General features: G+C 50.6%; 3 protein-coding genes across 7 annotated transcripts; all 3 read right to left on the bottom strand.

Moving 5' to 3' along the window:
• Nucleotides 1-1,098: 1,098 nt before the first annotated feature.
• setd5 (SET domain containing 5) lies at nucleotides 1,099-12,091 on the bottom strand. Of its 2 annotated transcripts, XM_088389627.1 has the most exons (21): nucleotides 11,601-12,091; nucleotides 9,452-9,737; nucleotides 9,044-9,146; nucleotides 8,159-8,275; nucleotides 6,833-7,065; nucleotides 6,396-6,454; nucleotides 6,141-6,328; nucleotides 6,040-6,078; nucleotides 5,685-5,957; nucleotides 5,199-5,347; nucleotides 4,893-5,010; nucleotides 4,723-4,832; nucleotides 4,321-4,555; nucleotides 4,112-4,192; nucleotides 3,593-3,733; nucleotides 3,134-3,511; nucleotides 2,630-2,890; nucleotides 2,418-2,535; nucleotides 2,100-2,326; nucleotides 1,795-1,851; nucleotides 1,099-1,696 (listed from the first exon to the last, which is right to left on the bottom strand). In XM_088389627.1, the coding sequence occupies exons 2-21, from the start codon at nucleotides 9,520-9,522 to the stop codon at nucleotides 1,211-1,213; spliced, it is 3,444 nt and encodes a 1,147-aa protein (XP_088245753.1). In that variant the 5' UTR covers nucleotides 9,523-9,737; nucleotides 11,601-12,091; the 3' UTR covers nucleotides 1,099-1,210. The 2 variants fall into 2 exon arrangements, with proteins under 2 accessions (XP_088245753.1, XP_088245754.1); XM_088389628.1 differs by lacking the exon at nucleotides 8,159-8,275 and having other exon boundaries at nucleotides 11,601-12,090.
• Nucleotides 12,092-12,735: 644 nt separating this feature from the next.
• On the bottom strand, nucleotides 12,736-16,797 carry ap5b1 (adaptor related protein complex 5 subunit beta 1). 4 transcript variants are annotated; one of them, XR_015861212.1, is made up of 5 exons: nucleotides 16,382-16,797; nucleotides 15,009-15,779; nucleotides 13,416-14,699; nucleotides 13,228-13,330; nucleotides 12,990-13,136 (listed from the first exon to the last, which is right to left on the bottom strand). XR_015861212.1 is itself a non-coding variant. In XM_088389092.1 (4 exons), the coding sequence occupies exons 1-4, from the start codon at nucleotides 16,517-16,519 to the stop codon at nucleotides 13,118-13,120; spliced, it is 2,400 nt and encodes a 799-aa protein (XP_088245218.1). In that variant the 5' UTR covers nucleotides 16,520-16,797; the 3' UTR covers nucleotides 12,970-13,117. The 4 variants fall into 4 exon arrangements, 3 of the variants coding, with proteins under 3 accessions (XP_088245217.1, XP_088245218.1, XP_088245219.1); XM_088389092.1 differs by having other exon boundaries at nucleotides 12,970-13,136; nucleotides 13,228-14,699; XM_088389093.1 differs by lacking the exon at nucleotides 12,990-13,136 and having other exon boundaries at nucleotides 13,157-13,330.
• A 128-nt stretch (nucleotides 16,798-16,925) lies between these two features.
• p3h1 (prolyl 3-hydroxylase 1) lies at nucleotides 16,926-23,107 on the bottom strand. Its single transcript, XM_088389100.1, has 15 exons — nucleotides 22,452-23,107; nucleotides 21,602-21,754; nucleotides 21,136-21,325; nucleotides 20,942-21,076; nucleotides 20,493-20,626; nucleotides 20,013-20,102; nucleotides 19,798-19,850; nucleotides 19,543-19,670; nucleotides 19,327-19,454; nucleotides 18,813-18,908; nucleotides 18,570-18,720; nucleotides 18,272-18,392; nucleotides 18,120-18,195; nucleotides 17,890-18,030; nucleotides 16,926-17,791 (listed from the first exon to the last, which is right to left on the bottom strand). Exons 1-15 carry the CDS (start codon nucleotides 22,911-22,913, stop codon nucleotides 17,462-17,464), a joined length of 2,388 nt encoding a protein of 795 aa, XP_088245226.1. The 5' UTR covers nucleotides 22,914-23,107; the 3' UTR covers nucleotides 16,926-17,461.
• Nucleotides 23,108-23,247: the final 140 nt, after the last annotated feature.

Genomic DNA, 23,247 nt, shown 5'->3' with positions numbered 1-23,247 from the left:
CCTTCTTCTGGTTGGTGGTTGCGGTTACGAAGCGATGTGCAGTCATCACCGGGGAGGCGCTGCGACTGCCTTCGTCTCTTCTCAGGACTCCTTCACACCAGCCTTCACCGCTCCGTTTCGTGCGAGTCTTGAATACGAGTAGCAATGGTGGCTCCAAAGGGCAATTTGTAGTCACCGAACGCTATCTGGACCTTCATCCTCCACGATGCCAATAGGCCTACACGCAGTGGCCACCCATTTAGCTGAGTCTCTGAGTTATTTCATCCCTCAGTTTCTGGGGGAAACGATCCATGGACGAGGGGCTGGAGAATTATCGCTCTGGCTCGCCCGCTCTCTCTCTCTCTCACCGGTATCAATGGTAAATAGTTCTCATTCCTTCCTTCCTTCCTTCCTATTCAAGGCATTTTGAGGGATCAGCTTTGGCTCTGGGTCTATTGACAGCTGAAATGACAAGACTCACTTGTGCCTGCCTGGCCCCGTTGTCTTTGACTGAACTTTGGGCAAACTATAGTCCACGGGCACAGCCACAAAGTAACCGCGCCATGTTATCTTTTATTCCACAACATTTTGCGCCAGATAGATAGATAGATAGATCGATGGATATTTGAAAGCCATTTGTGTCCCACAAAATAGACGTCATGACTCCAAGTTTGAACCAATTGAGTTAGGTTGATAGCTGGTGGGAACGTCAAAATCATTTGACCACAGTTTCCGTGTGACCTTACCGATCAAATCTGATCAACGGAAAAACCATGCATATGAAGCTCTGAAAATCATGAGGCTGTCATCACTCAAATAAACGGTTGAAGACTCTGAACTCAAGGTTTTAACAAAGGTCACGACGTTGTTTGGACGTGGGTGCGGATGGACCGAGAAAACGTCGACATGCAGAGACATCTCGGGGAGAATATTCACCGTGTTTTGTATTCACTTCTGACAGCTTTATCTCGCCTGGTTATCTGCTTTCCTTGTTAGCAGTCGAACATACGGTATGCTGGTGGGTCGGCCCTCTGCCTCGGAAGAAAAGGCCAAAAGTATGCAAAGAGCAGCCAGGAGGTCAGGGTGAGAAGAGATTGAAGAAGATGAGGGAGGAGCTGATGAGGGTAAAAGCTACAGTGTCTTTAATAGTCATATTTGCACCATTTTCTGACAGACAGCCTACCTACTGCTTGTTACAAAGTCCCATTTTCCTTCAAAAGTGAAAGTAAATTCATAAAGCAGAAGAATGTTGTGTACTTGCCTTCTTTTTTTGTGGTGGGTTGTGGCTGTGAGGAGACGTACTACTCTCCGGGTAGCCGCCGCCGCCGTAATGAAGTTCACTGTACGGCGGCGACGTACAGTCAGAGCCCGCGTCCCCAAATAGCCCGTGGCCACTCAAGGAATTATGTAATGACTCTCCAGGGGAGAAGCCTCCTTCAGATAGAGAGAAGCGTTCGTCGGCGGCCACAGTGTTTCCCAAGTTTGCATTGAGGGGGGAGCAAGTGTAGATGAGGTTGAACTCTGTCCTGAAAGCCTGTTTCCCAGATAGGAGGCTTCGCTCGGACGTCGAACTCGACACCGGCTTGAAGGAACTCGTTCCATCTGGGCAATCGGTTCTCAAAGAAGCTCCGGGAAGGAAAAAATCATCGGCGGCTCCAGCCGAGTGAGAGCACAGCGAAAGATCCGGGAGCCGCGTCCGAGGGTTATCCGAGTCGGTCTGAAGTGCGACAAAAAAATGACAACGTACGTACGGACGTATACGGTAAAGTAAGATCGATACCAAAAAATGAGCTTTCGACAAATGCAGCTAGCTACCTCCGGAGAGACGCACTCTGGCCGGTCGACAGGCGATGCCTCGGGGGACGAGATATTCTAGAAACGCAGAGGAGGCGGTTAGATACTTGTCAGCTTCAAACATACTACAACCCAAATATTCATTCGCAACCTTAGCGTAAATACGCCAAGTCTCGGAAAACGGTTTCATCGCCGTTAAGCATCAGACGAGGTGAACGGAAGCCCATTTTTAGCAGGCGGCAGATAGAGGTAGCGAATACAAACTCTATTGGCACCAACGGCATGGGATCTGGCCACAAACAAGTCCTCCTTACTACTCGGCTTACTTCAAATTGGAGCGGTGTGTTGCAGCGGCTGACGGAAAGCGAGGTCATCGGCGAATACGCCAGGCCGTTGGAAAACGAGGAGCCGTAGGGGTGGCGAAGATGCGCAAGCAGCGCATCGTCCTCAGGAAGGGGCGGCGTGACGGGCGACAGCGGGCGAAGCTCCGAGGGTAGCTGCGACGTCTCCGTCGTATACTTGGCGTGGCGCTTCTTCAAAGGTGCGTTGGATTCTAGGATCAAAAATTGGGAGTGGTCTCAGGCACACGCGAGCGCTCACGCACACACACACACACACCGTTTGCTGTGACCATGAATGTATACCGCTGGAAAAGGGATTGGGGGTGGATCTGCCGCTGGTGCTCTGTTGGGAGGAGGTGGACTCGGTGCCGTCCGCCACGCTGGCTAAACAGCTCTCGTCCTCCACCTGCTTGATCCATCTCTGCATCAATATACAAGCACGTTCGTTCAACATGTACAATGGAAGGAACGTTGAACAGCCTGAGCTCAGCTCAGCCTGTCGTAGGGTGCAAGACCTTTTTAAAGCAGCCATAGGTGCCGTCCATCTGAAGCGGACGGGGCCGGCGTCTCTCGGGATTAAAAGGGGAGCCAAAGCGAATGTAGTGTCTGGGCGCCGTGCAGATGACAGAGTGGGAGAGGCCCGGCAACATGTTGAGGGTGGTGGCCAGCACGGTCGGATCGGTGGTTATCCGCAGCGGCCGCTCAACGGTCGCTTCTTGCTGCTGGGTCTTCTCCCCTCCAGGAATCTTTTCATTCAACCATTCCGTCACCAGGTACTGAAACAACAATCATTGGCCATGAAAAGAACTCAACGAGAAATGCAGGATCACAACGATCTCAAAACTCAATCTGCTTTCTCCCTGTATGTATATGTGTGTGTGTGTGTGTGTGTATATATATATATTTTTTATTTTTTGACTGACTAAGCACAACTGTCCAAGCCATGTATATTTGAATGCAAGTTCTAGCAAACAAAAGAAAATCACAAGGCAAACATCAAAAGTCTGAGCCCGTCTAACCTTTTTGGTCTTGGGGTAGCGTAAGTTGCCTCTGTTGATGCAGTTAAGAGCCTGGCCATCTTCATCTAACAGTTGTCCGGCGGCCATCCCGCCGCTCTCCCTTTGGCCCAACTCCAAACCATACGGGCCGTGAAAAGCGTCCTCGTCCAGACCGGCATTTTGCTCGGGCAAAGGAGCTGCTACGGCAGCGGCGGCGGCGGCGGCGGCAGCGGCGGCCTGCTGGGCTAGCGCTTGGCGTTGCCGCCTAGCACGTTGGGTCGAGCTGGAGCGGTACCGAGACATTCGGCTTTTGGGACGTGGTTTAGCAGAGCGTGCCGGTTTAGGAGGGGCGACGGGAGCGGGCAGATTTGGTAAGGAGCATTTCCCTTCAATAGTTTCCTATGAAAAACATCATGAAATATGGCTATAGAAAATACTTCAGACTTTTCTTTCTTTCTTTCTAATACCAGTACTACTGACTGTGACATAGGTAGCGCGACGCGTGCTAACGCCCACTCCTGCGTTATGGGCGACGGCTCTGGTTCCCTCTTCTGTTTCGACACCATCTTCCTTTCCATCTGCTCCCGTCTTCCTTCGTCTCTTTTCGAGAGTGTTCACGGTCTTAAATCCGAGACAAATTGAACAAAACATTTGGAATCAAACACAAACATGATGCCGTCATCAAAATGGCAGCTAGCGAACCTTGATTTTACGCGCTTTGGTCACGGACCCCAAAGACCGTGCAAAGTCCAATAACTAGCACGTAAATCTTAGCACTAGTCCTTCACTTCCCGTGACAATGTATCATTTGATAAGTCGGCCATCATGAAGGGCTTTTCATGACTTCTGCTTCTGCTAATAGGACAGAACGTCCCTCGCGACCCCAAATTTTCTTTTCCCTTCCAAGGCGCTTTCAGGGTGAGCGCAATTCCAAAATGGTGGCCCCCAGAGTGCGCGCAAAATCAAGGTTCGGCTGTAACGTGACAGGTCAATACAAACTTTTTTATTGCCGATGACAATTCCATTTTCATCCACCTCTCCTTCCTCAGCCTCTTGCATCTTCATTTCATCCAACAGTCCCTAATTGCAGATAATGATTCATGCTTACAGGTAAGGCTTTGCAAAGCAGTGATTAGAACCTGGAATCCTCCCCCCCCCAAAGTACTATTTGGAGCTAAACCGCTCACTGAAATGTATGGGCTCCATACCTCTGCATCGCTGTTTCTTTGCACTTCTTTGGCCTCTTGGTGGTGGTGGTGGTGGTGGTCGCTAATGGGGAAAACCTGGAGTTCTCTTCTGCGGGCCTTTCTCTGGCGCGTCTCAGCACCGAGCAAAGGAGAGGGCGGCGCTACCGTCGCTAAGCTCTCCCCGGGGCTCACGTTATGTTTCTGCACAGGGCAATTCTGGTTTCCCTTATGGCAAGCACAGTCCACTTTGTAATTGCTGATGGATGGACGGATATCAGAACAAACGGGCGGGTTAATTGGAGCACATGCCAATAAAAGGCGCTAAATAAGCACATAGCATCTATCCAAGCAAGAAATGCTAGGTTATGAAGGGTGAAAGCAAAAAACAAAGGAAAAAAATGCATTCTGCAAAGCGGTACTGACCAGCTGTTGAACTCGTAATCAAATCCGATGGTGACTTCGGCATCTTTTGTAATGGGACCGATGGCATAGATACACAGATGGATCATACCCCCGGCAATCACGTGGCGCACCTGACAAAGGAGTCCATACGTTATTCACCCGGAAGTGGGAATTCGCTGCGGAGAACTCACCTCGGCGTTGGGCGTGCAGGACCTTCGAATGAAGCGTGCGTCGTTTCCAAAGGTCCTTGCATCCACACACATCTCCACGCCATTGAATTTGGAGTAAAACAGTACAAAAGGGTAGGGCCTGAAAGACAGACATGGCCTGGGTTGTGCAAGGTACTTGTGGAAAATAAGTCCACTCACAAGGCATATACATGTGGAGGAGTAGAGTATATCGGAGGATTGAATAAAATGCACCGTTCAAGTGTCTTTCGTTTCAAACCACGTGCTTTGCGTTGTCCGGGTTAAGAAAGAAAAGTGCTTTGTACTTACTTTGTAAAAAATTGCCCGTTGACCTCAAACTGTTGCTTGAGCATGACCTTCCCCCGATACTCGATAATAAGGACGTCGGGGTCGAGGTTCTTGGCGGCACGAAGGATCTTCCTGTGTTTCTGCACACGCGTTACACGTCCCAACTGCAGCTGCGAGCGATAAGGCAAGAGATGCAATATGGTATTTAGCCAGTAAGGTTGCCGTAAACATTGTTTTGCTCCTGGATGGATCACCGACCCCTGCCTGCCTGCCTGCCTGCCTGCCATCCTGTCTGCCATCCTGCCTGCCTGCCTGCCTGCCAGCCTGTCTGCCAGCCAGCCAGCCTGCCTGCCCGCCCGTCTCTTTCTCCGTCTGCGGCTCTCAAAGCCCCATGCGCCCGAGCGAGCCTTTCTCCCTCTCAATGGTAGGTCAGGCGCGCATTCAGATTCCTGCCTATTTCCGCCCACTTCCTACGGCAATCTATTCAAGAAGGATGGCCGGGCCAACCTGCATCTGTGAGCCCAGCACAGTGTGATTACAGGCCAGCTGGGTGCGGTCGATGGTATCGGCGGCTGCGGCGTCGACCGACGCGGTGGACGGAAGACCGACGGGTCCTCTTTCCGCGCTTCCGACGGCGCGGCGAAGCCGGAGCAGCGTTTGGACGTCGGCGCTGTACTGGTTGGCTAGCGCCTCCTCGTATTGCTCCGTCCACTTGCGGATTCTACTCTCCCATCCCTCGGCCGTGATCCCGTCCAGCGCGCTGGCCTCCGTGGTGGAGTTCTTGACAAAGGAAAAGATGCACAGAGTCAAAGCAAAGTATTTACTACGTCCACGCCACGTAGCGGACGGAGGCAGGTGGTACCTTCATCCTCATAGACTTGCGAGAACCCTCCCGAAAAGCCTGAGAGAACACACGGCGTGAAAAAGGAGTCCTTTTTGAAAGGGTGTACCAGCGTGACCTACTTTGACTTTCTTGCCCTTTGGTGTGGCACTGGCTTTTTCGGCGCTCTTTTTCCTCTTTTTGGATTTACTTCTTTTGACCCTGTTGACAGTCAGTTTGATGCTGGTGGGTGTATGCTGGGTGGCAGTGTAAGAGACGGTGGAAGGGGATACTTCTTCATCGCCGCTTTCGGTGGCACTGCTTTCTGCGGCTACCGAGAAAGCGCAAGTCCGTTGTCGGTCTCTGATCGTCGCTTTTCGTGAAGTGAAGTCAAATACCTGAGACCATTTCCGTTTTCCTGTGCTGGCCATCCGTTGCTTTCCTCCCATCGAGTCCCCTGCGACAAGAGCACCACCAAAACAACATGATGGAAAATGAGAGTTTACAACATCCAGTGGCAATGACTAAATGGAGCTTCAACCAATACATTTGCCAAAACCAACGCGTCCTAAAATGACATCAGTAACATGTATTGGCATGTCTACAAACATACTAGATAACATACACAACTCATATCAGGGGAGACATTTGCAGCAAGTTCTACATGACTTGTCTCGTATTTATCCGGCCCATAACTTTTGGAGGTTAGTGTGTGTGTGTGTGTGTATATATGGAGGCTTTTGCCAGCGGTAGAATCATTTGGATGGCCATATAGTATGTCGGGCTTTTTTTTTTGGGGCCGGGATCCAGACAGGGCACATTGTCCGTGGCTCACCTGCAGTGGTCACATTTAATAAACAAGCCATCCGACATGAGAGCGCAGTGACACCAGTCGGCCGACGCCCCGTCCTCCTCCGAGGAGCTGTCGCTGTCTGCCGAGTTGTCCTCCGTCGTTTGGCTCGAACGGGAACCGCGGACGGCGCCGTTGAGATCCGTTCGCCCGACCGTGGTTTGAGAGAGCGGGGAAGCGGGCGGTGTGGGAGGAGGGGGGGCACCATAGTTGTGATCCTGTGACAACACACAACGGGAGACTGTTGTTGTTTTCAAACAACAGTTGTCCAGCGTGAGGGCAAAAACGGTCCCAAGTACATGATGCTTGCGCAAGATGAATGCCTTCACACGTCAAAGGCCATCGTAGCAAAAGATACGTACATGCGCAGATCGGGACAATGACTCAAAACGCTCGCTTTCCTTGTCCAAAAACAAATGCAAGTTTGAATACATGATGGAGAGAGATTAAAGGCAAATGCAGTGGCAGGGAGTGATCAATGTTAGGTCAACCGTGAAATGGAACAAATGCAAAAAAAAATAATAAATAAATATGGAGCGTTGCCTTTTGGCACCCTTTTCCGACCACCGTCTCCGATTTGGAGGTGCTCATTTTCCTCGTCGGCGCTCAGCTACCGACCGACTGAGTTGGAAATGAAGTTGGAAACGCTTGAAGAAACGACAGTACGGCAGCATCGGCAAATACCGAGGCCGCCACCGACCCGGGCGGACCGCCTCGATGTCTTGCCCGTCTCCAAAAAGGTTCTATCTGTGACAGCGGACCAAACTCTGCCATCACCGACCGGTGTGCCCACATCAAGGAGTAGGAACGCTTGTAGATTGGCACCCTGGAAGACCCTGCCCAGGGCGTAGCGTGGCTCCACTGTTTCACGGCCGGGAAGAAAAGCGCAGCGCCCCTTCCCAATCTGAGATTGGACCTCCCGGCGGAGCCTCGGCTCGCTCCATCCGTCCACCCGTCCGTCCATGAAGGTGATTTGTACACGTTGAAGCAGACAGTAGTAGGAATGTGCATGTGATATTTGGTGGCGCTTGCTGATGATTTTGACCGCCGTTTACTTGTTAGAGCTCCATGAGCAGACAGGCAGGCAGGTAGGTAGACACACGCCAGTTAGCTCCCGTGTCTCGTCGAGGCACAATTAGCTTTCGACGGCTAAAGAGACAAGGTTAGCAGAACAATTTCCGCCTTTCGCCAGACAGACATGGGGCTCCGCGTCACAGACGCCCGCCGTCAAGACAGGCAAAAAGCTCCATCCGTGCCCACCAGCGCCCGCCCACGTTAGCCACCGCCGCTGAGGCAGCCAGGCAGGAGCACCTTGTTCGCTGGACCTCCTGGCCGTGTCAGCCGTCCGTGTAGCCAAGAATCTCCCTCCGTCCACGCAGCCGTCGCAGGAGATGCGGTGGCGTCGCGCTGCCAGTCAGCACCGGAGGTCTGCTTATCAAAATTTCAAAGTTGGACTTGGAAAGAGCAGCAGACTTCCCGCAACGGGGATGGGCGTTCAGCCCAGCGCGGCGCGGCGCGGCACGGCGAGGCCAGGCCAGGCCAGGCGGCCGGCCTGGCCTGCTTAAAACACCTCATTTTCAGGGGACTTGCCAGGAAATGAAACGGATCAACGGGGGAGAATCGAAAGCAAGCCTTCCCTCCGGATTTCAACGGATTAAATAAGGACCCGATTTCAGCGGGCAAAACCTTGCCCAAAACTTCTTGCTTGCGTATTCAGATGTTGAAGCAAAGATGTTGCCGTCAATTTTGGAGTCCTTTATTTGATGTGTTCACAATGATTTGGCATGGACAAATTGCCATCAGAGCCTCCAGTGACATTTTGTCTGCACGCAACATGTGGATGAGTGCTCAGCCAACGTGGAAAGTGGAAAAACAGTAGAAGGTGGGGAAACGGAAGCCTAAAACAAGGGAGCCACCCTGGAGAATCACAGACCAACGACTGAGCCTCGCTCGGCACAGTAGATTGAGAGATTGGGAGCAAAGGGAAAGATGGCGCTGCAGTTGAAAAGAGCCAAGGTCAACAACCAAAAAGTGCTGCATGGAATAGCCCTTCGCAAAAGTCAATGAGAGGTTTCCGGCCGCAGCCCCTGAAATGCAAATTCTGATGCATTTGGCCATTTGCCATCACTTGGTGCCATCACTTTTGCGCAGTACTTGCACAAAAACGCAACTAAGGAAAGAGTCATTTGTACTCACAGCATACGGCAGTCCGCAACACCCATGACTTTGTGCACTTCCACAAGTGTGGTTGTTGAAGTTTTTCTCATTCACGGCGGGGCTTGCTTCAACAGATTCAGGGCTGAAATGTTCAAAATCAACGTTAAGTATAACCCGTGTTAACATGGTAGTAAAGCAAATGGTATACACAGTCTTGCCTCTTCGTACACACGAGAAGGAAGGAAAGCTCAGAAATTGCAGATGGAATGTGGACGTGTCATTTAATGCAACTCTTGAGCCAACGCCAAACAACCTTGCTCTTTTTCTCTTCTTCTGGCTTTGTTTTCCAATTGAGAAGATGTTTGTTTGTGCATTCAACCTAAAAGTCTCACGTGTGGTGGGTGTTGGGGTGCCATTTGTTGCCAGCGTGACGCATGGAAAACTTACTCCAATCCAGCAGCCATTTCTGTGTAAGACGTTTCAGGTGTGGTGACTCCTAGAGTGATTACTATGCTCATGACGTCCGTCCGGCACAGCGACACTCGGGCGGTTGGGGAAGGGGGGAGGAAGGGGAGGGCTACAGCGAGGGCTAGCGGCACAGGATGGAGTCGGGAGGGGAAAGACAAATTAAAGGGCTCCGACTACAGTGAGCAACCACTCCAGTGTCGGGGAGCCGCCTCTGAGCCGTAGCCCTCGGCTGACACTCATGGGGGGGGGTGGGGGTGTGGGGGACCTGTGGACACACAAGAGGGGAGGCACTTGTTACACAAAGCCATGGACTCACAATTCAAGAGATGTCTCTCATTTAAGACAACAACGTATTCCAATCGAGAAGATAGAAACTTGAGGCTCTCCGCCGAGTCAGCCAAATAGGGAGAACGTATCGGCAGACAGTGGGCAACGCCGAGCCCTCGGATTCTCTCGGAGCGGAGACTGAGCAACTTTGTGTTTCAGGTTGGGAGATGACCGGTGACTAAACCCAGAAGGCCGTCCTGGGAACCGACAAAATAGAATCGAGCATGCGTACAACACCAATCAATGCAATGTGCTGGCCAATGTCAGAATAGGACAATTGGCACGAAGTGCAGGAGCCCTCGGCCGGCCGCAAACATTTGCTCAAGTGTCCCCGTTTTTCACAAACGCAAGGTGGCGGGCGGCGACCCCGAACAGAGAGAGCACTAGCACTGCACGTTCCAATTCTATGCCACTCAATCACCTGAAGAACTCCACTTTGATGTGTCTTTGGAGTTGAGTGAGAAGCATGTTTGCAAACGTTTGCTTTCTGCGCCAATGGTTGCACGCACTTGAGCAAAGCGGAGGCTCCAACAGAAAACAAGAGCTCCCCACGAAAATACGAGCAGTTTCTCAAGGCTGCTGGGCTGGGGGTTGCTAAGGTGGGGGAGGGAACAGCAAGTCACCAACCAAGCGGATCGGTTCCGTCGATTGCCCGCACGGAGGGGGTACCAGAAAAGAAAAAACATCAACAACAGCCGAGCTTTGAGTCGGATTCACACGCTCGGGCGAGGTTAGGAATGTAGCCATAGATGGACGTTATGAAAACACAGAAAACGGGCCTAAATATGTCTCGTCAAAATCTCAAAAAGGTTTGCTACAATGACGAATGTCAAAAAAAAAATGTTTGGGGGGGGAGCTAACGTGAGCTACGAGAGCAGTTGATCACTTTTGGTGGCCGACACAAGCCACATCCATGTTCCGAGTCGGATTCACACGCCCGAGGGAAGTTACAAATGTCGCCAAACACACAAGTCATCAAAACAGCGCAAACGGGCAAAAACGTGTATGGTAAAATAACAACGACAATGTCTTGAAATCACCCAACTGCTTCTCTCTCTCGAAAAGTATTTTTGGAGCCAAAGTAAACTCCAAGAGCAGCTGGTCGCTCTTGCTAAAACAAGCCACATAGATGCTAGCTAGCTAGCTAGCTGGCTAGCTAGTTAGCTGGCTAGCTAGCTAACTAACTAACTGCATGGAGGATATTTGAGGAAAACGCGACTGGGCCCTTTTAGCGTTGCTATCATAACGATGAGACGAAATGATCGAACGAATTGCAAAAATATCAATCTTACAATTTGATTGCAACTCTTAGTATTTGACATAACTCATGGCATAAGTTGAATTTTGGTGAACTGACCACGGGCTTTCGGCACTTTCCGAAATTAATGGACTAACAATAGTGGGGGTCGCTTCTCATGCTTGCTGGATAAACACTCCCAACTAACATGGTGTACTTTAACACATACATTTAGTGTGCGTGTGTGTATAAATACATACATACACACACACAACATTCATACACAACATACATACACACACGCGCGAGCGCGCGTACACGTACACAACAAACCCAGCACCCTTGACGGTGGACTCATGTTTGGGAGACATTCAGGTCGCACAATCATGAAATCGTACAGACAGCAGACGCTATCCCACTACCTGTGATAACTTCAGTGGGTGGTAAATAATTAGCTTGCTATGTTAGCTTCTTAGTTGTGCCAAAATGACTATCATTTTGCAAGAATGTCACTGTCTCAGCCAACTGATGATAATAATGTTAGCATAAGAATCAGTCACTGACCTAAAGATGCATAATAAAGTTGCACAAACGAGGTCAATTCCTTGGAGTAGCCCAACATCAAATCCAATCATAGCAGTAGGCCCGTCCGTCGGCCGCGGTGTCTCCTGTCTCCCTATGCCTTCCAAAGTATCGCTCTGCAGCGGACGGAAACAAACTTCTCCACGTCTCCCACCAAAAAAAAGAAAGAAAGTGAAATCCTTAGCTCTTTACAAATGCACTGCATTTGTGGGGTGTATCCGATCAACTCCAGGCGAACGAATGAATTCATTTAAAAGTGCAGCCTATCTGCAATTACTCATATTATTGAGGTACTCCTGTCTGTGTTATTGGGCTCTTATTCGGCCTCGGCTCTTCGCGTTCGAGAAGACCGCCCCCCCCTGCTCGCCGGCATCCACGGCAGGCAGGCAGCAGGCAGGCAAGGCAGGCAGCAGGCAGGCAGGCAGGCAGGCAGGCAAGGCAGGCAGCAGGCAGGCAGCCAGGCAGGCGGGCCCATGCAAGCGAAACTGACGTGCAACTACGCCGTGGGGTTTCCGTGGCGACCGTGCAGGGGCTCGATTGGGAGGCGCTTACCAAGATGTTTACGGGGAGAGATTTGGGTCCAAAATTCTTTCCGCGATTTGACCTTTACCTGTGTGTGCGTGCACGCGCGTTGTCGTCATTCCCACAAAGAAATGTACAAAACTCGAGAACATAAATTGCGTGTGAAGGTTGAGAGGCTGAATTAAAACTTGTGGAGTGACATTGAATGACCTTTTCCCAAGACTGCCAATGAGCTGAACATGTTGACTAGAAATGTAGAAATTACACCAAAAAGTTATGTCACATTTTTATGTTGGTTTTGTAATGCAGAAAATGTTGAATTTTCGCTAACTTTGGCAATTAGTGGGCATCAACTGAAAGGAATTTACAATTTGGTGATTTACATGGGCGCTCACCACAAGTTGAGGCAATGTGGAACTGACCACCAGTTCATGAGGTGGCTTTATAAAGGAGGTCAACAAAAGTTACGTCAAAACATTCACAACAAATACAGAGACCAGCAGAGTTGAGCTTCCCTACCAACAAAAAGGTTTACACTGACACAATTTGGTATTCAAAAGAAACAAACAAACAAAAAAACCCACTACGTGTGAAATCAGTTCCATTGAGCAATTTATTGAGGGCAAAACATATGGTGACAGTTTTCATGTCAAACCAAAATATGACACGTCACGGACTACCGACGACCTTATTGGGCAAAGGCTTCGTGAATAGGTTAGCAAGGAAAGAACCGATATGAGGCAGTAGCCGCCAGTTATCTGTAGCGATACTGCAATGGACAGCATCCTCTTGTGACATTATTTTCAGCAGGATGTGAAATTGTGGGGGAATGACAAAAAACAATTTGAATTCATCTTTCCTGGCCGAATCTGGTATCATGAACGGCCGCAGGTGCTTTTCCACCGTGGACCTCAGCTCTTGTGCTTGCAGCTGGCAACAAAACAAGGCGCTAGCATAATCTGCTTGCTCTTCCTCACTTATTTGGTCCCAAAGGTCCTGAAAAAGAGCCAATTTGTCAAGTGTTCCCCCAGCCAAAGGCAAAAAGGCTTGCTGAAAACACACGTGGATGTCCGGCAGTAAAGTATACCAAGAAAGGTCATTGAAGGTGCTGAACATAGCGCTGGCGCTCAGGGTGACGGGGACGGGCAAGCGGGGCTTCAATCGAAGCTCCACCACGGGAGACAATCTCTCTGGAAAAAGACAGGGTACGGTCAAGTCGCAGAGTTGTTCGTAATGACTGCCCCTGACGTTGAAGTGCAGGCGGAGGCTGAAGACCTGATCCGAGCAGGAAAGCTTGGACACGCTATGATGGAGCTGGTACTTCAAGGTAAGGTGCGACCGCTTCAATCCGGCAACCCGGTGCGCGTCCGCTCGCCAGCAGCGGCCCTCCGTCTCACCGGGGCTCGGCTCATTCGCCACACTCGGCTCGGGATACTTGGACTCCGCCAGCCTGAAGACGGCTTCGTCCGTCCGGTGAACGGTGAGCATGCTGGTCAGTCTCTCGGTGTCTGCCACGATGCAGGAAAGCGAGTGTTTGTTCGGTCCTTCCTCGCTCAAACCCCGCGTGGTGATCCCCGCCGCCAATTTCTCTTTGGAGAGAGTCGTCAGAAGGCTGTAGTACAGTCGGGCGTGATCTCCGACGTCCGCGTCGTCGTAGTGACACATGAGATGTTGCAGGACGTCGGCCAGAGAGGGAAGTAACGCGTCCAGGCCGGGATGCGCCATCAAGCGCCGGCAAATCCGCAGCACACCCTTTCCCAGACGCCAGTCGGCGGTCGTACACACCCCAGGCCAAACGGTGACGTCGGCGAGTAGTCGCAGCGTGCTCAGCTGCGAGATTTGCCCTTCCTCTGCCACTCGCGCCAGCACCTTCAAGTGCCAACGGAGGTCCGTTAAGGTCAATCGGGCGGGCGGGGCCTCAACGATAACGCGCTGCAAGGCTCCGCAGAGTCTCGCCGACCAGCCGCGTTCGGGGAAGGAGTCACGAGTCCGGTCGGCCAAGTTGAGAAGGTGTAGAGCCAGGTCGGTTCGACGGCCGTAAAGTGTGCACAGTTGCTCTGCGAGACTGTTGGCGAATTTTTCCACCTGGCAAAAGGAGACGAGAAAAAGGAAAAGGGCCCTGAAAAAGGGCACCGCCATCTTTGGACCGCGTCCTCTTGTCACAATGTCGAGCAGCGAGCGGAGGTGTTGGTAGAGGAAGACCAGAGCGGCGCCTTCCTCTCCGCCGTCTCTTTCGCCCTCCTCCTGGTGGAGCAGCAAGAGCAGATTGAAGCGGGCCAGCATGGTGGCGTCATCGTGGAGTACGGCGGGCCAGAGCGGATAGGCCAATTGGGGCGTTAGCAGCACGGGCAGACTTTCCGGACCGATTCCGCAGCCAATCGGCCTGTTCTCGGGAAAGTGCAGCATGCAGTCCAGAAAGAAGAGTTTCTCTGCTTTGCTGAGCAGAGGATGCTGGGAGAGAAGCACTAAGCGTCGCAGGACGAAAGCTTCGTCATCGGTGCTGAACAAGCTGTCCGTGTACGTGCACTTCATCAGCAGAGTAACGTGAAGAAGGCAAACCTGGGGGGGGGAGAACAAAAACCCAATCATAATCCTTTTGTACAACGGATCGAAAAGTATCATCCGTTCAAATACAACAGGCTAAGCTATTTCACGGTCGGTCGCTGCTCGGGCCCTAAGTCCATCTAGAAAGGCCCCTCCCTCATAGCCGTTACGTTGAAAATGGGTCCGTCACCTCTCTGGCAAGCACGGACTCCCTCTAGATCGAGTCGACTCAAATCTCCGCGCTGCGAGGAGGACGTGATAAGCGGTGCGCCGCCCTGCTAGAAAACAAGTCGATCGACGACTTTAGCGGCAAAGACTACTAACCTGGCCGGTTGCGAGCAGACGCAGAAGCTGAGCTCGAAATATGGACGGTCGAACGACAGGCACCATGGCGACAACCTGCACCAGTCTGCGGAGAACTTCCGCTTGACACGGTGGAGTCAAAAGGAAAGAGTTCTCCAGAGTGCTCGACAGGACCGTGCGCAAATCCTTGCAGTCTTGCCCGGTGTGAAGAGTAGGCATTGTTCCCATCGCCAGGGAGGACGAGGCGGCCGCGTCTTTATCCGTCGGACGGCATTGGCGCTCGGCCTCCCGGTCGTTCTCCCCCAACAGTGATTTGAGATCGTCGTTCCCTGAGCCGGGGTCCACGGCCAGCTGGTAAAGGGCATTTTTCAACACCAAAGTATTTAGTCTGGCGTACGGCTGATGAAGTCTTGAGCTTTCTTTGCTCCAAAGCTCCCCTATGAGCTCCAGGCGCTGGGACAGAAGGCCGGGGCGGCACGTCTCCAGCTCTCGGAGGCACTCGCACGCGACGCCTCGCAAGAGAAGAGCACCGTCACCGTGCGAGGCGGACGTGTCCTGCGCTATCTGAAGGAGCAGATCCAGGAAGTCCACGCAGACGTGTACTTTGTTGCTCACGCAAGAGCTGCAGATGAGGACCGAAGTCAGAGTGACGAGGAGGCAGCTGCGAAGTTGAACGCACGGAAGCCGACAGTGGGCAAAGACCGACAGGAGCTCCAGGACCGTCTCTTCGCCGGCAGAGAGCGTGGGACACAGGAGTGCCGCTTGCTCACATAGTGGGGACAGCAGATAGACCTGAGAAGAGCGACATGTCATTCATTAGAGGAGGGGGGGGGGGGGGGGGGGAGAAGCCACTTTCACTTGAAGTATGCTAGTATACCATTGTCTAGTGACAGACACCCCACGTTTTGGGCCATTTTCATCGGGCCATTCCAACCAGATCTTTTTGCCTGCTTTTGAAATTTCGTAACTTTCTCAAATCTTAAGATGAAATCCAAACACCATTTCCCAACTCTATAGTGACATTGTTTTCTTCATTTCGTTGACAACGTTCTACTATGGTCGATCGATCGATCGATCGATCGAATGCACGCACGCACGCACGCACGCACGCACGCACGGGACTGTGGGATAGGTTACAATTTGGGGACAAAGGTCGCATCCAAGCAGGGATGAGTGTGCAATACCCGAACAGGCCCGATCATACTTCAAAACATATAGCTGTTTTCACAAAACGCAGCGCACTTTGTTTGCTTCCCGTGGCTGCAAGACTTTCTTTATTCGGAAAGAGATGGCTCCAAAGTTGAGTCATGACTACCATCACGACACAAATGAGAAGCGCTAAAGCATATCAAGATAACGAAGGTATCAGGATCATTCACTGCACGGAATCATACCTTGACACCGTTGGGAACTCGGTCATTGCGGAGCTCGTGGAGCAACTCCGCTAGGAAAATATCCGCCGATTTGGACGAGACAAATCGGGAAGGACTACGGAAAAAGTCTGAAATGGTCGCCTTCCACTTGAGCGCCATCGGTGTTCGGCTTAAAAATCAATCCTCTGCACCCTACAAATGGTTCAATATTGTCGTGGCGTTATGTCCTTCGGGACAGCTACCACGACTGCGAGCGGTCCTTCCTGTCCAAATAGTCGCATGACACCCTCCGCCCGCTCACCAAGTGCACAGTTCGTCATCGATTTGACGCCGTGCGCGGTGGACCCGCCGTGTTAGCCAACATAAATATCAAGAAGCCAACTTGGGGAAAGCGGTCATACAGTGAAACCACGGGCTATGTGTCCCCTTTGGCACTATTTGCGCGCTAGTTGACGGCAACTATGATTGGACAATATACGCACGTTTGACTGCCTTTAAAAAGGTAGGTTACTCCCATTTGTAAAAAGGGAGGGGAACGTACAATGTGATCATTCGATGTCGACACTTCAAAAGGCATGTTTCATTTTTTGGGCACAACACCAGTTTAGCGAACGTGGCCAGCCAGTATCCCACTAGTTTGGATCGAATTCGCAACGAATTGTGGGTAAGGCACTTCAGCCGGGAGACCATTGCTTGTGTCCCGATTCGCAGGCTGTGTCCTCGGAAGGCTGTCGTTCCGGCCTCCTTTCAGGCCACATGACGTCATTTCCGGACGACGTCACACGCTCCACGAACTGGATGCTATTGCCACCCCGCTGAAGATGGCCATGTCTCCACCACACATGATTGCACTCCTGGCTAATGTTTCTGCTATTGTTGGATATTTCCATAGTTCGACATTGCTAATAGTTCAACTTAGAATTTGAGCTGGCTAAATGAACTGATTTGCTCAATGTCACGCATGCTGCGCTTTCACAGAGTGAGTGGAAAGCGAGTGACATCACAACGTTCAATTGGTCCGTCATATGAAAGAAGTACAAAAGACTTTTGTAAAAAAAAAAAAAAAAACACACTGTATTTTCACTTGTTGAGAAAATGCCATTACAACTCCTCCTTGCCTTTATGAGAGCCTGGGGTCTTCCGATCCATTTTGCCGTCATTTGTTTGCGCCAACTCCTCGACTTTTGTTTGGAGTGTGTCTTGTCCATCTATGTCAACAGGTTGAATTCCATCTTTGTTGACCTGAACCGTTTTGTCAGTTTGTACGGGATACGTTTCAACTTGCTCCTCCCCATCTGGAGCTTCTCGTCCATTTGCTTTTGCCTGCTCAGTCTCTCCGGCTAATTCTGTCAGCATTGGCCCTTTTGAGTCAAAGCCTGGCATCAAAGCGCTAGCAAACGTCTCAAACATATGCTGAGCTTGAATTCTTTCCTACAAAGCAAAGGGAGATAGGACCTGAATGAGTTGACCACGGTTGTAGGATGACTATCATATTTTCAAGAGGGAGGGAGGGAGGGACGGAGGTTTACCTTGTCCTCATGAGCCGGATCCAAGGTGAACCACAGTGCCACAGCACACCTCTGTCCCTTTGTGACAGCCCTCACGCCATGCGGGTTTTCCTTTCCCGCGCCGAATCCAACGACGCGGCCGCACAGCGGGCGAACGACCGCCTAGAGAAATCAGAAAGGAGTGACGAAGGGATCCGAGTACTACGAGCCTTTGCGTGGAAATGTCCATCCGAGCACGAGCGAAGACATACCGTGACGGATTTGGCATCTAATTCGGTGAAAATAAAATCGCCTCCTTCAAAGTCATCATTCAGGTAAAGTATCGCGCTGTGGAAAGAAGCCAGACACCATTGGTCAAAACAGCAGCCGACGCAGGCGATTGGGAGCATCTCCCGCGAATCACCTGAAATCTCGATGCGTGTACGCCGGCGCTTCCTTGAAGCACTCATTGAGCTCCGAAACCAGCAGACAGTTGTCGACGTGAACGGAGTGGCTCAGATCGTCGTTACGTGTTTCTTGCTTCCCTGAACGACAACAAGAAGACACGTTCTGCTACGTACGCGATGGTCATCATTCATTTGTTTCTCGGCATAAAATCTCAACCGCTGTCCCGTTATGAGCACGATGCCTGAAGCCAAAATCATATGCGGGTCTCCACATATAGCTAGCTAGATAGAGGGACGGCGATGCAAACGACTTACCCTCAATCGCGGATCGACACACCAGATGTGAATAGGAGAAGTAGAGCGGGGAAGCCAAGCCAAAGTAGGACTCCAAAACCCTCCTCACCTTTTCGCTAACATCGGAGAACAGACGGACGGCCTTGAGCGAAACCTTTCCTTCTTGGGCCAGCTATCGGCATAGGGAGTGAATTCAAAGTGAGCCCAATCTTTTCCCTCCTTCCACTGTCAACGCTTGCGATGTCTCCTTGTGTGTTTAGGAACCTTCAGAGCCTTGAGAATTGTGACTCCCTGGAACATTTCCCCGGCAGAGTGGGGGGAAGGCTGTCCCCGGTAGCCATCGCCTTTGAGGGCAGCTGCCTAGAAATGAGAAGAAAAAAAAATGAACAACTTGAAATGATGACTTGGCAGGCAAGCGCATCATGTACGCAAAGGTACCATTGAATCAGGGTAGCAACTTTCTCATGAGCTTGGAGATGAATCCCACAGATCTGAGGCAAGTATATGACACCATTTGATTTTTTGGGTTCCAAGTTTCAATGAACAGTGCGCATTGCGGAACACGGTATTGTATAGTCCGAGAGAAAGGTTCGATTGATTCAAAAATAATGTTGAGATTCATCCTAAAAGTCATGGTCAAAGCTCAGAGCTCTATCATGAAAACAACCAAAAAGCGTTACCGAGTAGCTCCAAAGGGCCATCGCAGCCCTGGCCACGTTGGAATTTGATTTTTTTCCTTCCAAATCAAGTACAACACATCAGATTGAAAGTCACTCACGTTAGAGAGCCGATGCAACTCGGTGCACTCGTCAGCGGCGATGACCCCGTCGAGCAAGACCCGTTGAGAGCCGTTCAACTGCACGGATGTCATGCTCACTTTAATGTTGTCGTAAATCGGACTTCCACCTGAAGTCAAGTTTGCAGTTCAATCACGTTGTCCATCAGCGAGTTAGTACGTACAGTACGTATACGACGGATTGCACCGGTCGGTCACCTTCTTGCGCTACGACCATGTTTGCCAAGTCTGTCGAGTCCTTCTTCTTTTCCTCGACCAGAGTTTCAATCTCTTTCATCAGGTTTCCTATTTCCTCTGTAATCCTCGCCGCTGTCTCTCTGTCAGACCTGAGATGCAGGCATCGACTCCATATTGATAGTCAGAAGAGAACGCTCGATCCAAAAATGCCATTTGACCACACAGTATAGATTCTCCATTGGAAATCAAATGGCTCAAAGAAATGTGCGTGCTCACTTCTGTTTGTCTTTCAGCTTTCTTGGCATGATATCTTCGGGAGTCCAGGTATCCTTAATAAAATCCGAAAATAAAATTGGAATGACTGAGTCAATCAATCAATCAATCAATCAATCAACCAATCAATCAATCAATCAATCAATCAATCAATCAATCAACCAACCAACCAATCAATCACGGTCCGTTTAAATTGCAAATAAACTGCAAATACTCACGGGATCAATAAATGTCCTTCCAAACGCTTCGTATCCAAAGTACATCAATTCTTTCTCCAGCAGGGACCGCTGAACAAACTGCTTCACAATCTGATGGTTTCACAAAAATATCTGGTTAGACCTCAATTGTTGAAAAGGCCCCAGCGAGCGAGCGAGCGAGCGAGCGAGGTCAGCCTGCCTACCGGCGACCCGGCTGAGGAATGCAAAGAACATGACACGCATACAGTTACTAAAGTACTGCTCATTTATTGACCAAAGTGCTTGACACATTCCAAGTTGGCTGATGCGCACACACCTGCTCATCATAATCAACCTGAAAGTTATCGCTCATCAGAATGAGCCAGTTTGTGATCTACACATATTGATGACGATGATGATGATGGATTCATTTGTGATCATCTGAAGGATTTTCCCGGAGCAACGAATGAACCTTAACTCGTTCTTGTCGGAGCGCTATTTTTAAAACGGAGAGCAATTTACCTGTCTGGCCGATATCAACTTGTCCGACCCCAGAACGGCTGAATAATAATCACGATTCTGTTTCATCACTTCGTCATCAGGGTGGAAGAGCAAGTAGGTCTTTGCACACTCGATGGCCAGCTCATAGTTTTCACCTAAATGCAAGAATATCAGACAGGTTGCCGGATGTTTTTATCGGACCCGTAACGTCTATATTAGGAAATGACATCGTGCCCCTCCCCCGTCGTCAGTGGCGGTCGGGTGATGACCCCCGTCCGTGCCTTTTCCGTACGACCTAAGCGTACGTACTTGAATGACGACGTCATGGGTCGATTGCTTTCCAGACCTGTTTAGAAAACCCCGTTATGCGGGTGGGTGTACGGTGATTGACATCTTCTGGCGAGCTATAAAGCACGGACGGACTGACGGACGGCCATGACTGGGTTAGTCACAGCAAAACGACTACCCACTGTTGTAGTAGGAAAACTGCAGGTAGTTGAAGTGGGAGGGGAGAAAATCCTCCAAGGGCTGCTCACTCCCGGCAGCATCAACGGCCAGCTCCACGGAACAACGCTGCTTGCAATCCAGCACCTGCATGTAATGGTCTGACACAAAGATGAAAAGTTTACCGACGGACGGGCCTCCATCCGTAACCACGCTTTACCTGTGATAGTCTGATAGAGGTCAGCATCGTACTCCATGTAATTATAGCCGTCGTAGTTGTAGCTTCCCTCACAAAGCGCTCGGCACTCTTCGTTAGCAGCGAAGTACTCGTTTAGAGCCACCTCAAAGTGTTTGGCTGCCAGACTGAAGTAGTTGTCGCTGTAGTAACTCTTCCCCATCAAGAAGTTGGCCTGAACAAAATCATACAAACAGGGAGGGAGGGAGGGAGGGAGGGAGGGAGGGAGGACGGTAAGGCCTCACCAAAGATGCAGCCCATCTCAGCACCCGGGCAGATGCGGTACCGATTCGCGGAATAACGCAACAAACAGTTTGAAAAAAAGGCCACTTCGCAGTTGGTCTTTAAGGTCATGCGATCGCACACAAGAGTATTTCATCCATGGCACATCTTTGCAGCACGTGCCGTTATGATGATGACGACGACGACATTTTTGGGATAGAGCTCAAACCATGTGCGGCCTGGCTTCAAGATCTTTGAAGTCCTCTTGCCGCACTCCTGCCATGGTGCCGTAGTAGTCCAGGTTCTGTCTCATCTCCATGTGATTTTTGTTTGCTTGAAAGAATGTGCTGGCTGCTGCCACTGCCTTGTCCAGTTTATTGATCTGAAAAAGACAAAAGGGATGCAGTGGAAGTCAAAGTGCTAATCGTTCACTGGCTCAGTAAGATTTGTTCTTAAAACTGCCTGACGATATCGCCCAAATCATCGGAGTATTTTTTTCTTTCGGGAGGGAGGGAGGACCGGCACTGAGGGTTCGGAGCCGGTTGAGGGGGCTTGGACATCCATCCGGCTCGGAAGGCGAGGTCTCCGAAATAGCCATCGTTAATTCAGTATTCATGAAGGTTGTTTGTACAGCGCATACTAGTAAACAAAGTGGTTTTGTACTGTAAAAAGATCAAGTTCAAAGAACCGTTTGCACTGGCAACAGGCTGTGCAAGTCATGCAGGAGATTTGGAATGGCTCGAGTGAGTCAGCTGAAGAGCTGAGTCCACTGGTTTTCAAGAACGCACCTGAGCCCAAATTTGTTTGCTGATGGCCTGGACCTTTTTTCTTTTCATTTCATTGACTTGTGGATTTTAAAACTTCTCGTTTTGCTCTCTTCAACTTATTCCTCCCTCCCTCCCTCCACTCTGTGACGTGGCATCGTGGAGAAGAATGAGGCTGGCTGGCTGGCTGGCTGTCTACACGCAGCGACCACTTAACTTGGCTTTGCTTCGACATACGACACATACTGTACAAAGACACAAATGTTCGTTTGACCAGACTCAATTGTGGTTGCAGCCACCGCAGGACGAGTGTACCTTGAAATATGCCACTTGTAAATAATTGTAAGGGGTCCTCCTCTTAAACTCCAACTCCACCGCTTGACCGACCAGATGCAAAGTTGCTTGACCAAGTTTCTCAGCTTGGCAAGAATTCACACAGTCTGCGCGTCTCAGAATTTTCCAGAAGAAAGCCAAGTCCTCCACAGATCCAGCCCCGGGTATGGAAATTCCTAAGCCGCTGGTGGGATCTTCGAACGCGCTCTGGTTGGCGCATCCGAGTCGACAATCCGCCTTTACCTTGCGGACTGTAGCTCTGTTCCGGAGAGCCTTCTCCATGTTCAGGATTACCGAGAGCCAGTCCCCGTTATCATAGGCTTCTACCGCCGTGTCAAAAAGCAGATCGTAGGGCTCCAAAACAAAATGAGTGCTCAAATAAGAAGTCGACGCGTGGGATGGCAAAAGCAGGCAAATGACTGTAAGTGCAAAAGTCAGCTCCATACTTCTCAAATCTCGTGCGCACGCTTATTTGATTTGTGCTCAAGACTGGACGCGAGCTCCTGGCGTGTGAAAAAATAAACAGACAGACAGGCAGGCAGGCAGGCAGGCAGACAGACAGACAGACAGAAAAGCTATCGTTTTGGGAGTCGGAGCATGCGAGAGGGTTGAAGTGATCTTTCAGGCAATGGGGTTGGGTTTTGGAGCAGCCCCACCTCTTCGCTAAAAGACCATTCGGCACGTTGTTGTTTTTCTGAACGATTTTGACTTTTCGGGACTCTAATCCATAAAATTCCCATGGATAAGGGAACATTTAGAATGTAACAATAATTGTAAA

Source organism: Syngnathus floridae, chromosome 11, assembly GCF_059516105.1.
Source record: "Syngnathus floridae isolate MCC-2025c chromosome 11, RoL_Sflo_1.0, whole genome shotgun sequence".
Lineage (NCBI taxonomy): Eukaryota > Metazoa > Chordata > Actinopteri > Syngnathiformes > Syngnathidae > Syngnathus > Syngnathus floridae.
The sequence above is the reverse complement of the archived record's forward strand: the minus strand, read 5'-3'. Positions and strand labels throughout refer to the sequence as shown.

Excerpts from the sequence above, each read along its gene's own strand:
- ap5b1 (XM_088389091.1), bottom strand. The coding sequence starts at position 16,519 with ATGGCGCTCAAGTGGAAGGCGACCATTTCAGACTTTTTCCGTAGTCCT. Across the intron at positions 15,780-16,381 it reads GAGTTCCCAACGGTGTCAAG|GTCTATCTGCTGTCCCCACT; the intron begins GTATGATTCCGT and ends CGCTCTTCTCAG. Across the intron at positions 14,700-15,008 it reads GTCTGCTCGCAACCGGCCAG|GTTTGCCTTCTTCACGTTAC; the intron begins GTTAGTAGTCTT and ends TCCCCCCCCCAG.
- setd5 (XM_088389627.1), bottom strand. The coding sequence starts at position 9,522 with ATGAGCATAGTAATCACTCTAGGAGTCACCACACCTGAAACGTCTTAC. Across the intron at positions 6,329-6,395 it reads GAAAACGGAAATGGTCTCAG|CCGCAGAAAGCAGTGCCACC; the intron begins GTATTTGACTTC and ends CTTTCTCGGTAG. Across the intron at positions 4,193-4,320 it reads AAAGAAACAGCGATGCAGAG|GGACTGTTGGATGAAATGAA; the intron begins GTATGGAGCCCA and ends ATCTGCAATTAG.
- p3h1 (XM_088389100.1), bottom strand. The coding sequence starts at position 22,913 with ATGGAGCTGACTTTTGCACTTACAGTCATTTGCCTGCTTTTGCCATCC. Across the intron at positions 21,755-22,451 it reads TACAAGTGGCATATTTCAAG|ATCAATAAACTGGACAAGGC; the intron begins GTACACTCGTCC and ends TGTCTTTTTCAG. Across the intron at positions 17,792-17,889 it reads ATCCGGCTCATGAGGACAAG|GAAAGAATTCAAGCTCAGCA; the intron begins GTAAACCTCCGT and ends TTTGCTTTGTAG.